Here is a 13309-nt window from a genome sequence, read left to right on the forward strand (position 1 = left end):
TTCCGGCGCGCTACGCCTCCCTCCGCTCGCCTCCTTCTCCTGGCTCTGTCCGCGGTAGCTGCCGGGACCTGTGGGCTCGGGGCTTAGGTTCGCTGAATGAATCTTTGTCTCGGTCTTAGTCTATCTGGGTCTCTCTCTCTGGAACTCACCCTGGAGCTGTGTCTCCCGTTTCCTTCAGCCTGTTTTATTTGCGCCAGGGTCTGGGTCTCTGTCTCGTCCTCGGATTGTATCTGTGACTGCCAATGCTCTCTTCTTAGCTCTAAGTAATAACCGTGGCCTCCAGAAGGAAACTGTTGTTTAAAAAAAACAAAAACAAAAACAACAACAACAACAAAAATTTGGACCGGACGCTGTGGCTCACGCCTGTAATCCCAGCACTTTGGGAGGCTGAGGTGGGAGGATCGCTTGAGCCCAGGAGTTCGAGACCAGCCTGGCCAACATGGCAAAACCCCGTCTCTACTAAAAATACAAAAATTAGCCGGGAGTGATGACGTGTGCCTGTAATCCCAGCTACTCCGGAGGCTGAGGCAGGAGAATCGCTTGAACCCAGGAGGCGGAGGTTGCAGTGAGCCGTAATCGCACCACTGCACTCCAGCCTGGGCGACAAACCCAGACTCTGTCTCGATGAAAAAAAAAATAATAAAGAAAAAAAAATTAGCCAGGGGTGATGGTGCGCGTCTGAGAGGGGAGGTTGCAGTGAGCCAAGATTGCACCACTGCTCTCCAGCCTGGGCGAGACGAGACAGAGAGAGAGAGAGAGAGAGATCAAATTAAAAGATCGCTTTTGTTGCTATTTGGAGAATGAAGGCAGAGGGCTCATTTGGGGGCTGGAGCAGTCTTCTAGGCAATGCCTTGAGGTGGTGATGAGGAGAGAAAACATGAAGGGGTTAACTCCTAGATCTTTGTCTTAGGTACAGTCATGCATTGCTTAACGTGTGGATATATTCAAAGAAATGCGTTGCTAGGCAATTTCATTATTCAAATATCACAGAGTGTAGTGATGCAAACCTACATGGTAGAGCCTTCTACACACCTAGGCTACACTGTACAGCTTATTGTGCTCCTAAGCTACCTGTACAGCTACAGCATGGTACTGTACTGAATACTGCAGGCAACTGTACACAAGGGTAAGTATTTGTGTACCTCAAAGGTAACGCATGGCACTACAATGTTATGATAACTATGCGATCTTTAGATGATACGAATTTTTCTTTCTTTCTTCTTTTTTTTTTTTTTCTTTTTGAGTCGGGGTCTCACTCCCTTGTCCAGGCTGGAGTGCAGTGGGGCGGTCCCGGCTCACTGCTACCTCCGCCTCCCGGGTTCAAGCGATTATCTTGCCTCAGGCTCCCAAGTAGCTGGGATTACAGGCCCGTGCCACCACACCCGGCTAATTTTTGTATTTTTAGTAGAGATGGGGTTTCACCATGTTGGTCAGGCTGGTCTCAATCTCCTGACCTCGTGATCCACCAGCCTCGGCCTCCCAAAGTGCTGGAATTACAGGCGTGAGCCACCACGCCCGGTGATAAGGAATTTTTTTAGCCCCTTTATAATCTCGCTCTTATTGCCCAGGATGGAGTGCAATGCTGGGATCTCGGCTCACTGCAACCTCTACCTCCCAGGTTCAAGCGATTCTCCTGCCTCAGCCTCTTGAGTAGCTGGGATTACAGGCGTTAGCCACCACTCCCGGCTAATTTTTGTGTTTTTAGTAGAGACAGAGTTTCACCATGTTGGCCGGGCTGGTATGGAACTCTGGACCTCAGGTGATCTGACCACCTCGGCCTCCCAAAGTGCTGGGATTACAGGCGTGAGCCATTGCATCCTGCAATCCCCCTTATAATCATATATATGTGTGTATATATACACATATATATGTATACATACATGTGTGTATATATACATATATATGTATATATGTGTATACACACATGTGTATACATACATGTGTATGCAGTACACACATATATACAGTACACACATGTATACAGTACACATATATATACACATATATACATATATACACATAGCCGGTAGAGTGTCCCAGCCTCCCTTCCCCCATTGTGAAGTCTCCCCAGTCCTGGTTTCCAAGACTTAGCTCCTCCCTCTTCAGTTCTTCAAAAGGAAGGCTGGTTTCCTGGGAGCCCCTGGGCCCTGGGTAGAGGGAGTTCCTGGAGGGTTGAGTCCTGGGGCATTGGGGGTTGGGAAGTAGGAGGACCAGGACCCTGGGCCAAGGAAAGATCAAGATAGATGCTCTCCAGGCCCACAAGGCAAACTTCAGGTCTTGCCCTGCTCTGCTTGCCTTGGGTGGCAAAATCAAAGAAAAGAGAAGGGGCAGCACAGACCCAGGCAGAGAAAACAGAGCAGTGAAACCACTTAAAGAACTTAAAGCCCTACAAACGCAAAAGGTCTGGATCCCTGAACCTCCTTTATTCTTCAGCACATATTTACAGCGTACATACTGTCGGCTTCCATCCGTCCTAGGCCCTGGGGATATAGTCCCAAAAGAAACAGGCAATGATCTCTGCCGTTACAAGTCATAGGTTCTCCTGGGGGAAACAGTCAATGTACGTTATACAAAGCACATCATTTGTTAGATGGTGCTATAGAAATAAATTAAACATGGGCAGGGTTCAGTGGCTTACACCTGTAATCCCAGCACTTTGGAAGGCCAAGGTGGGCGGATCACCTGAGAGCAAGAGTTCGAGACCAGCCTCTCCAACATCGTGAAACCCCATCTCTACTAAAAATACAAAAAGTAACCGGGCGTGGTGGCGGGCACCTGTAGTCCCAGCTACTCAGGAGGCTGAAGCAGGAGAACAACTGGAACCCGGAAGGCGAAGGTTGCAGGGAGCCAAGATCCCACCACTGCACTCTAGCCTGGGCGACAGAGCTAGACTTCATCTCAAAAAAAAAAAAAAAAAAGGCCAGGCGCGGTGGCTCACGCCTGTAATCCCAGCACTTTGGGAGGCCGAGGCGGGCGGATCACGAGGTCAGGAGCTTGAGACCACGGTGAAACCCCGTCTCTACTAAAAAAGTACAAAAAATTAGCCGGGCGCGGTGGTGGGCACCTGTAGTACCAGTTACTGGGGAGGCTGAGGCAGGAGGACAGAGTGAACCCGGGAGGCGGAGCTTGCAGTGAGCCAAGATTGCGCCACTGTACTCCAGCCTGGGCGACAGAGCGAGACTCCATCTCCAAAAAAAAGAAAAGAAAAGAAAAAAGCAAGCAGAGAAGGGGAGTGGAGAGTGAGAATTGTAATTTTAGATGTCATTAGGGATGATCAGCAAAGGATTCACTGAGAAGACAAAATTTAAGCGATGACTGGGCAGGTTATGGGATAACTGGGGAAGAACGTTTCAGGCAGACGGAACTGCTAGCACAAAAGCCCTGAGGTGACAGTATATCCGGCATTTTCAGACTTTCAGAAATTTGTCAAGAATAGTACAAAGAATATTGATTGATTGATTGAGACAGGGACTCGCTCTGTTACCCAGGCTGGAGTGCAGTGGTGCCATCATAGCTCACTGCAGCCTTGAACTGTTGGGCTCAAGTGATCCTCCTCAGCCTCCCAAGTAGCTAGGACTACAGGTGTACACCGCAAGGCCTGGCTAATTTTTTTATTTTTTGTAGAGATGGGAATTTCACTATGTTGCCCAGGCTGGTGTAGAACTCCCGGGCTCAACGAATCCTCCAAAACTGTGGGATTTGCACAGGCGTGAGCCACTGCGCTTTATTTATTTATACCAGTATTAATTTTGGGTTTTTATGTTATTCAATTATTATAATCCATCGCAATCTTTATTTTAATGCTCAGATTGTCCCAGATTTAGCCAATGGGAGCCCCTTTGGCTGTGGACCCTAGCTGCTGTGTCTTTTTCGATACATACCAGATATTCTTTAGCATTTCTTTACATTCCGGTGCAACAAAATGTTCCAAAATGTCCCCAGTCCTGGAATCAACTTCTTCTTCTTTTTTTTTTTTTTTAATAGGGAGTCTCTCTCTCTCTGTCGCCCAGGCTGGAGTGCAGTGGCGCGATCTTGGCTCACTGCAAGCTCCACCTCCCAGGTTCACACCATTCTCCTGCCTCAGCCTCCCAAGTATCTGGGACTACAGGCACCCGCCACCATGCCCGGCTAATTTTTTTTTTTTTTTGTATTTTTAGTAGAGACGGGGTTTCACCGTGTTAGCCAGGATGGTCTCGATCTCCTGACCTCGTGATCCACCCGCCTCAGCCTCCCAAAGTGCTGGGATTACAGGCGTGAGCCACCGTGCTCGGCCAGAATCAGCCTCTTCTCTAAGGAGTCCTGGTTCATTTTAGCAAAGAATGGCATTTAGTAACCAAGATCTGGGCATTTAGTGTGGGATATCGTTTCTAGGCTCACTCAGTGGACAGAGCTAGGAAATGTGTACGTGTATATGTTGTGTATGTGTATATATATTTATTTCTATATCTGTACACATAAAAACCATGAATTCATATTGATACCTCCATTAGAAGACTTCAAAGAGAAATGACAGAATCTGATTTATGTTTTTTTGTTTGTTTGTTTGTTTTTGGGACGGAGTCTCACTCTGTCGCTCAAGTTGGAGTGCAGTGGCCCGATCTCAGCTTTCTGCAACCTCCGCCTCCCAGGTTCAAACGATTCTTCTACCTCAGCCTCCCGAGTAGCTGGGACTATAGGCGCCTGCCACCATGCCCGGCTAATTTTTGTATTTTTAGTAGAGACAAGGTTTCACCATGTTGACCAGGCTGGTCTCGATCTCTTGACCTCGTGATCCTCCCAGCTCGGCCTCCCAAACTGCTGGGATTACAGGCGTGAGCCACTGCGCCCGACTGGCCTCTACTCTTAATATATTGGGTAGATTGATCCTTTTAAAATATAAATCAAGGACCGGGAGTGAGTCATCACACCTGGCCCTAACATATTTTAAATAGAAATTGCTCATTCGATGTACAGTGGGAGAGAAAGAGAACAATCAGGGATAATGCTAAGGTTTTTAGTCTAAACAACTGAAGGAATGGAATTTCCATTTACTGAGATGAAAGCGCCAGGGGTGAAGAAGGTTTGGGGAAGAAGCCTAGGAGTTTGATCTGCACTTTTTTTTTAGGGGGGAGGGGTTGTTTTTTGTTTTTTGTTTTTTGTTTTGAGACGGAGTTTCACCCTTTTTGCCCAGGCTGGAGCGCAATGGCCCGATCTCGGCTCACCACAACCTCTGCCAGGTTCAAGTGATTCTCCTGCCTCAGCCTCCCCAGTAGCTGGGATTACAGGCATTTGCCACGACGCCCGGCTGATTTTTTTTTGTATTTTTAGTAGAGACAGGGTTTCACCATGTTAGCCAGGATGGTCTCGATCTCCTGACCTCGTGATCCGCCCGCCTCGGCCTCCCAAAGTGCTGGGATTACAGGTACGAGCCACCGCGCCAGGCCTTGGTTTGCACATTTTAAGTTTGTGATCTGTATTAGGTTTCCAAGTGTAGATGGTATGTGGCAATAATATATAAGCATCTGTAACTCAAGGAAGAGTTCTGGAGCTGGAGATGAAAATCTAGGATGTATGAATCTATTACCTGATATGTAAAGCTACGAAACTGGAAATGACCAAGGTAGTGGGTACAGATAGAGAAGAGGTTGGAAAATTGAGCGTTGGGAACAGTTCAACATTTAGAGATCCAGAAAGTGAGGAATCAGCAAAGAAGTCTGAGAATAAGCTGCTGATGAAGTAAAAGGAATATCAGAATGGCGCAGCGTCCTAGAAGGCAAGCGAAGAGTGTTTCTAATGGAAGAGTAAGCATCAGCATCAACTGCAGCTAAGTAATGGTCACTAGATTTAGCAATGTGATGGTCATTCGGCAACCTTAACAACGGCAACTTTGATGGGGGCGGGGGACACATGATTAGAAAGCGTGCAAAGGAGAGTGGGAAGATGGAATTGGATAACTTGCTCTGTTTGCTGTAGAAGGGAGTAGAGAAATTGAGTGGTAGCTGGACGGGCGTGTGGGGTCAAGATAGCTTTTGTTGGCTTGCTTCTAAACTGGGAGAAATTAGTGTTTGGAGGCTAATGAGAAAAATCAAGGACAGAGGGATTTTTTTTTTTTTTTTTTTTTTTTGAGATGGAGTTTTGCTATTGTTACCCAGGCTGGAGTGCAATGGCGCGATCTCGGCTCACTGCAACCTTCGCCTCCCGGATTCAAGTGCTTCTCCTGCCTCAGTCTCCCGAGTAGGTGGGAATACAGGCGTGCGCCAGCCACCACGCCCTGCTAATTTTGTATTTTTAGTAGAGATGGGGTTTCACTGGTCTCGGACTCCTGACCTCAAGTGATCCACTCGTCAAGCCTCCCAAAGTGCTGAGATTACATGCGTGAGCCACTGCGCCCGGCTGAGAGGGAAAATTTGATGGTATAGGAAAAAGAGCAGTGTCCTTGCTTGAGTGGGCCGGGGGGATGGGAAATCTAGTAAAAGTAGGGGTTGGCTTTAGGTGGAAGCATTCATCTACAATAATGAGGGAAAAGAAGAGTATGTGGTCACAGACTCAACCAGGTAGGTAGGTAGGTAGGTAGGTAGGTAGGTAGGTAGGTAGGTAGGTAGGTAGGTGGGTGTGATGTGAATGTTGATGGGAAACTCCAGAATGCTTTATTTTCTCAGTGAATCAGGAAGTAGAAGCTGAGGGACGATGAAGAAGGGATTCGCAGTTTGAGGTAAGGGTAGGAATTAAGCAGTCGCATAGGAGAGTAGGAGAGTGAATGAATTGGGGGGAAGTAACGATTGCTGAGTAGCCCTAAGGAGCCACCTGAGCGTGGTGGCGTTAGGAAGTGAAATCGGCAGTAAAAAGGCTTTTGCAGGTCGACAGGAGTATGAGATTCGCAAGAGGGCGCTCGCGGGCTGGACCCTGACGGCCGAGTCCCTGAGATTCTCAGAATAACGCGGGAGAGTCTCCAAGGAAAGAACTAGAAAACAAACTGCTTTTTCCTTCTCCAGAGACCGAGATACCTATTACCAAAAGCACTGACGCTGTGAGCAGGATTCGAACCTGCGCGGGGAGACCCCATTGGATTTCGAGTCCAACGCCTTAACCACTCGGCCATCACAGCCGCGTTCAGGTTCGGCCCTGCGCAACTATAGCTGCCTATCAACACGCCCGCCTCCAGCCGGCTCCACCCCCGCGCCTCGAGACGCCAGCGTTCGTGCGCCTTGGCTCGGTGGCGCAGACCATGCCTTCCCTCCAGCAGCCATCAGCTGCCCCGTTGGAGTGGCAGTTTTCCCATTCTCCCTCTCCTACCCGAGCATAGGATGGAAACAAAACGGGCCCAAATCCAAGCCCTGTCTTCCATACCCTTGAGGACAGACCCTGAGATGCCTACTTCGTGCTACTTCGTGAAAGCGAAGTGAGAATCTGTAGCTTCCAATACACACTAAAAGTGCAGGGGAACGGAGGCCCGAAGACGGATTGGCTTGTAAGAAGAACCACGCAGAAAGGCACTTTGAAAGTGGAGAAGTGCACTTGCAGCAATAATATATGACTCCCCATCACCTTCAGGCACCGCTGGGATTCGAACCTAGGATCTCCTAGTTTACTAGACAGGCGCTTTAACCAGCTAAGCCAGGGCGCCGAGGCAGTGTAAGCCCGCCTTAAGATAAATCAACTGTTAGCGGGTGACAGTAAGTGATAATCAGTAAGTAAGTGTCTACAGCGGTTCTTCAGCGACTCATCCCTTACTAAGCTACCTCTTCCTTTTCAGGTTCTGAGCCACAGAGTTCATGCTTTGCTCCTCCATTCTTCCAAACCTTTGGGGCCAACTCAACCATGAGTGAGCACATGACTCCATGTGTCCCTTCTAGACTCACCTGCTGAGGGGCCCTCTCTGTGCGGTGACCAAGCAGCCAAGGAAGGCCGGGCACGGTGGCTCACGCCTGTAACCCCAGCACTTTGCAAGGCCGAGGCGGGCAGATCACCTGAGGTCAGGAGTTTGCAACCAGACTGAACAATGGTGAAACCCCCTCTCTACTAAAAATACAAAATTAGCCGGGCGTGGTGGTGGACACTATAATCCCAGCTACTCGGGAGGCTGAGGCAGGAGAATCGCTTGAACCCAGGAGGCGCAGGTTGCAGTGAGCCGAGATGGCGTCATTGCACTCCAGCTGGGTGACAGAGTGAAATTCCGTCTTCTTTTATTTAAAAAAGGAAGCCAAGGAAGACAAACACCCTCGAATACCTCAAGGCACGACGGGGTTAAGCGGGCTTCCTCTGCCTCGGCCACTTGTGACCTGGGCTGGAGCTCACCCAAGCCCTTGGCCACACGTGCCTCTCATCTCTCCTTCCCAGGGTAAACCCAGCTGAGGCCATGCTAGAGGGAACAGCAGAGTCAGAGCTGGGCGTGGATGTAGTAGGCTCAGCAGGGCCCTCACCTGGACAGGATGGGGGGAGAGGATGGCGGTCTTCAGGGGATGGCCCGGTGCACCCTCACTACAACCTTCCCGGAAGCAGGGCTGAGCCTCTCCTCGATGCGCTCCCCTCACCCCAACCCCAAACCTCATTCCACAAAATCCTGGCCGTTTTTATCTTTTTGTATTAAAAAAGTAGTAACAGACACAAATATCAAAAACACAAATGCCATCGGCAGAGGGTACAGCTGAGAACACCTGGGTCCCACCTGAGGGGCAGCACCAGGGACTCCATGGTCCACCAACCTCCCCCACCCCCGAGCAGCTAGGGGCTGGATCCCCCAGGTCCTGCTTGGGCCTCAGGCTCTCCTCCCATCTGGGGAGGAGGTGAGAGAGACAGCTGTCTCCCCCGATAAATTAAGTGCAGCCCCAACCCTCAGGAGTCGGATTCAGGCTCAGCTGGGATATGGAGAGGCCACTTCAGCAGCCTGTCAGCAACGCTGTCCAGGGGAGGGAAGGATTCCTCTCCAAAGGTGGGAGGTGACACTCCTCTGGGCTGGGCTGGGCTGCGGAGTTCTGCTCTCTGCTCCCTACGAGGCCAGAGGCAGCCCCTGGATCCTGGGCTGGTGATGGGGGTCCGGCCCCCTATGGTGGGAGAAGCTGGGGCAGTTTCCCACTGGTTGGTCCAGCCACATCTGCGTTCTGAGAATTAGGACATAGGAGAAGAAAGCATCTTGTGGACTCCTGGAGATGGTCCCAGAATGGAGTCTAGCTCGTGCCGTTTCCTGCTGTAGGTAAGGCTGGACTGGCTGAGCTCCTGCCTTCTTTCTCCTCCTCCATGGCCAAGTCCTGAGAGCTTGAGGCCTTAGCCCCACCTTGGGCCCGGGCCTCCTCGCAGCCCTCACCCTCACCACTGCCACCACCGCTGCTGCCCTGCTCGCCTCCACCCTCTTCCATGGGCTCCAGCCCCAGTCCGTCCAGCTCTGAGAAGAGTGGGTCATCAGGGTGACCAGGATCTTGGGTGCTGCTCCCACAGTCCACACAGGCCTTGGTAAGAGAAATGGACATGAGGGAGTCAGAGAGGGTCCTCACTGCTAACCTGTCAGCCCAGCTTCCCACCCCCAGCCCACTGTGCTTCCCGAAATGTACTCCCAAGAAGCACCAGTCCACATACATGCACCTGCGGTCCAACAAGGTTGGAAGGTGCCTTGTGCCCTCTACCCAGATGCCGTTACAGGAGAGTCATAATGCACATTAGCACAGGATAGGCTGAGAAAAGTTCTGCAAAGACTCATGTGGCTTAATAATCAACAGTCTTCAGAATTAATGATCCAAGGATATTGAGATCAGCTCTTGGTCTCGATCCCTTAAACTTGACAAGCTCAATTCTTTTTATCTACCCCTGTCCCAGGCTCCTCTCACCATCACATCAAGAGCCCGAGGCAGTTGGCCCTTCCGGACCCAGGAGTGCACAGCGCCCAGTTCCCGCCGCTGGTCCTCAGAAAACCGAGGCTGCTGCTTCTGCATGGCTCGGAGCCGCTCCCGATCCTCCTTCAGCACAGAGGTCATGTCCCTGCCCGAGAAGGGGTTCAGAAGGAGAGGCTGGGATCCAGGACCCGGACCAGGACCTGTGAAGCTGGCATCCTTCCTCTACCACAACTCCCCACCTCATGCTCCTCCCCTAAATCAGGGCTATGGGAGGTCAAGGCTCCCAAGACTAGGAAACCTGCTCTCCTCCTGGGAGGAACTAGTAACAGAGATCCAAGGGGCAGGGAGAAGGATAGGAACCATCTGTCCTATCCAGGACAGAGCTAGTCCCAGAAAAGAAAACTGCCCCCCTACTACCTCTGAAAGGAAGGCCAAGAATTCCTCTGAAATGCCTTACCTGGAGGGTACCTGGTAAGTCATCATGACGCGCTGGTCAGCATTGGCCATGAGCAGCCAAATGGGATCCTGGAGCACGTACTTGATCACCTGGTCCCCCGGCTCAGCCCCGCCCCGAGCAGCCCCAGCCTCAGCCTCGGAAGAGTCAATGCTGCCAAAGTATTTGCTTGTGTGGCTGCTCTGGCTGCTACCTGAGAAGTGGGGGGCAGACCAATGGAGTCAGGCTGGCTGCATGCCCACTCCGGGGGCCTCACAGGGCCTCCCTCAAAGGCCACATGTCCATCCCAGTGGCCTCAGGAAGCTCCGCCAAGATGGGGCCTGGGCTCCCGGCTCCCCAGTCACTGCCCTACCCTGGGAGGTGTTGGAGGCGGGGCACTCACGGGTGATGCTGGCTGAGGTGCTGCCCCCTTCATGGGAGCCTGAACCAGACCCAGAGCCCAAGGAGCCCGAGGCTGCAGAGCCTGTGCCGGAGCGCGAGTCCTCTCGCAGCAGCAGTTCCAGCAGGTCGCTGGAGCCGGAAAGTGCGTCCTGATTGGAGGACTCAGTGACCTCCACCTGGAGGAGGGGAGGGGGGCAAAGAGGGATGAAGGGGTCAGCACCTACGCCTCCCTTCAACTGCTCTCACTGGTTGTGGGGAGAGGGACATCCAACCCCAGTGGTCTCTGCTCCCCACTTCGTGACAGTAGGGCCAGGCTGAGAGAGAAGCAAGCTGGCGAAGAGTGGGGATGTGAGGCCAGACCCTTTCCGAGTGGCAGATACTCCCTCAGAAGTTCCTGAGATGTCCTCACCACCTGTCAGACAGACAGGACTGTTCCTTCAATGAGGAGTTAGCCAATTTCTGCCTCATTCAGAAATTCAGCTGGGGTCTCCCTCCACCTCCTGGAGGCTGACACACTGGCCTGGCAGAGGCGGCAGGCAGCATAGGGTAGCAGAGGGGCGGGGCTGGGGTGGGGGCTGGCGAGTGGATGCAGGGATCAGTGCTCACCAGTCTGGCCTCTGGCTCAGCAGCCTCCTCACTGGGAGGTGGGGGCCCAGCACTGCTCCCAGGGCCCCCTGCACCAGCAGCCCCCTCAGCACGGGGGAGCTCCTCGAGCTGCAGCAGATTGAGCTGGAGTGGAGAGCTGCATCTTGAGTTGAACAGTGGAGAGTCCGGGCGGCAAGGAGGGCTTGAGGGGAGGGCGGGCAAGGATGGAGAAGGGGAGTGCGAGGCAGGAGTGGGAGGCCCTTCAGCAGGGGTCTGGGGTGCCCCGTAAGGATAGCTGGATGGGGTTGGGAACAGATAGTTAGGGAGCACCAAGGCCACCATTGGGGTCACCACAGGGGTGGGGAAAGCAGCCGGGGGCACAGATGTGGGAGCAGGGGGAAGAGGCTGGGGGCCTCCTCGAGGGGAGAACACTGGGAGAGGGTAGGGCTGGACAACTGCTGGGAAGGGGGTAGTGGCTGGTGGGGCAGGCCAGGGGGTGGAGGGTGGCACAGGTGAGGGGTGGGAGACATAGCAGGGCGCGTCAGCCCGAGGGTTCTGGTGGTGGCGTGAGCGCTTGGCTTTGGATCGGCAGTGGTGTCGGCGGCTTGGGGGTGTGGGGCCGTGGTGGCAGCCTGTGGGAAAAGACTAGGGTTAGCGAGGGCCTCCACCTGGGGTTAGTGCCCCTGCTACACACACTGCCGTGACAACTCTGACCAGGGAGAGGGCAGGCCAAGGCTCCAGAGAGAGCTTCTCAACCCACACAGAATGGGAGGCTCAGGAAGTGGGGCACCTTCAGGGAAGAATCACAGGAGCCAGGGACAAGGGGATTTATTGAGAAAGGAACAAGGCCAGGGAGAGGTTACAAGAGGGGTCGAGCTGGGGGTGTGCGGAAGATGGAGGCACGCTGGCAGATGGAGGAGGCAGGGTGCGTCCATGGACACATGGACAGGTGGCTCTGGTCCATCCGCCAAACTCCTGCGGGCGCTGCCAGCATAGGCGTTCCTCCTGCCCATCCAGGCCGTGTTCTGCCTAGCTTGCGATGGAGTGAAGAGGGGGGCTGGAAAGCCCAGTCCTGAGTCCTGCGTCTGCCTGCAGGGGGTCTCCCTCAGGCACCTGGAGGGGCTGCCTTCCACCTGCCCTTGAAGCCCAGACCCCACCCAGAGTTGGCCCAGAGTCTATGCATGTCTCTTCATCAGTGACAACTGACTCCTAAGTGGGCATGCTTCCTGCCCCTGCCCCCAGGCTAGGCCTGAAGTCGCCTACCTGGAGCACAGCACTTCCGCCTGCCCATCCCAGTGCCATCCCCCCAGGCTGCCCCCCTCTGGCTGCAGCCCGGACGCAAGGGGCCTGTCCCTAGGCAGGGCCTGGTGGTGGAAACCACCAGCTCCTGGGTCCCTGGAGCAGAAACACCTCCCTTAAGATCCACCCCCCGACAGTCCAGTCCTAGACTGGGCAAAGGGCAGGCTCCGGCAGGCCCCAGGTGGCTACCTCGCTCGCCAAGGGCTGAGGGCGCCGTGGAAGAGCTGTCGAGTCCACGCAGCCTGCCCAGATCTCGGAAGCGGCTGAGGAAGGCTTGCTCTTCCTTCTGTGTGTGCAGGGACAGCACGGCCTTGGTCAGCCCCACTGGACGGTAGGCATCTGGGGCTGGGTCAGGGGCTACTGTGGGGCTGGGGGCTGGGCTGGGGGCTGGGCCGGGGGCTAGGCCAGGCAGGTCCTCCATCATGATGATGTCTGAGGAAGGTGAGATACAGAAAGGTCATCAGAATCACCTCAGGGGTCAACAAATCCATACCACACCCTCCCTGTCCGATAGCCTAGCCAACCCATGGTGGCTCTGCCCCACAGCCAAGCCTGGTCCCCATGTACATTTCTTGGTCACCTCTCTGCCAAGGGCTGACCCTGGGTCCTCTTCTCCATGCAAAGCGGGCCCAGAAGAAGAGACGATAGATACTCAGGTCCCTCCAGTGGCCACTCCCCTCCAGAAACTCTACTGGGATGACCCCCTCACCACTCTCGTTGGAAGAGAAGCCCACCCCTTGGCTTTGCCTCACACATTCTGTTTCTTTCTTTTTTTTTTTTTTTTTTT

General features: G+C 53.2%; 1 protein-coding gene and 2 non-coding genes across 4 annotated transcripts in view; all 3 read right to left on the reverse strand.

Moving 5' to 3' along the window:
- Positions 1 to 7002: 7002 nt before the first annotated feature.
- Positions 7003 to 7084, reverse strand: TRNAS-CGA. The gene has a single exon. It is a non-coding gene; the product is annotated as a tRNA-Ser (tRNA).
- A 444-nt stretch (positions 7085 to 7528) lies between these two features.
- On the reverse strand, positions 7529 to 7603 carry TRNAT-AGU. Its single transcript has one exon. It is a non-coding gene; the product is annotated as a tRNA-Thr (tRNA).
- A 937-nt stretch (positions 7604 to 8540) lies between these two features.
- Positions 8541 to 13309, reverse strand: part of PER1 (period circadian clock 1) — a 16183-nt gene continuing 11414 nt past the window's right edge. For both annotated transcript variants that reach the window (XM_011958585.1, XM_011958584.1), the window contains 6 exons: positions 12712 to 12954; positions 11245 to 11855; positions 10640 to 10814; positions 10261 to 10450; positions 9798 to 9948; positions 8541 to 9422 (listed from right to left, as the gene is read on the reverse strand). In XM_011958585.1, coding sequence (XP_011813975.1) covers positions 9144 to 9422; positions 9798 to 9948; positions 10261 to 10450; positions 10640 to 10814; positions 11245 to 11855; positions 12712 to 12954 — 1649 coding nt within the window. In that variant the 3' untranslated portion in view covers positions 8541 to 9143. The remainder of the gene's footprint in view (positions 9423 to 9797; positions 9949 to 10260; positions 10451 to 10639; positions 10815 to 11244; positions 11856 to 12711; positions 12955 to 13309) is intronic.

This window comes from Colobus angolensis, unplaced genomic scaffold, assembly GCF_000951035.1.
Source record: "Colobus angolensis palliatus isolate OR3802 unplaced genomic scaffold, Cang.pa_1.0 Scaffold47, whole genome shotgun sequence".
Taxonomy (NCBI): Eukaryota; Metazoa; Chordata; class Mammalia; order Primates; family Cercopithecidae; genus Colobus; species Colobus angolensis.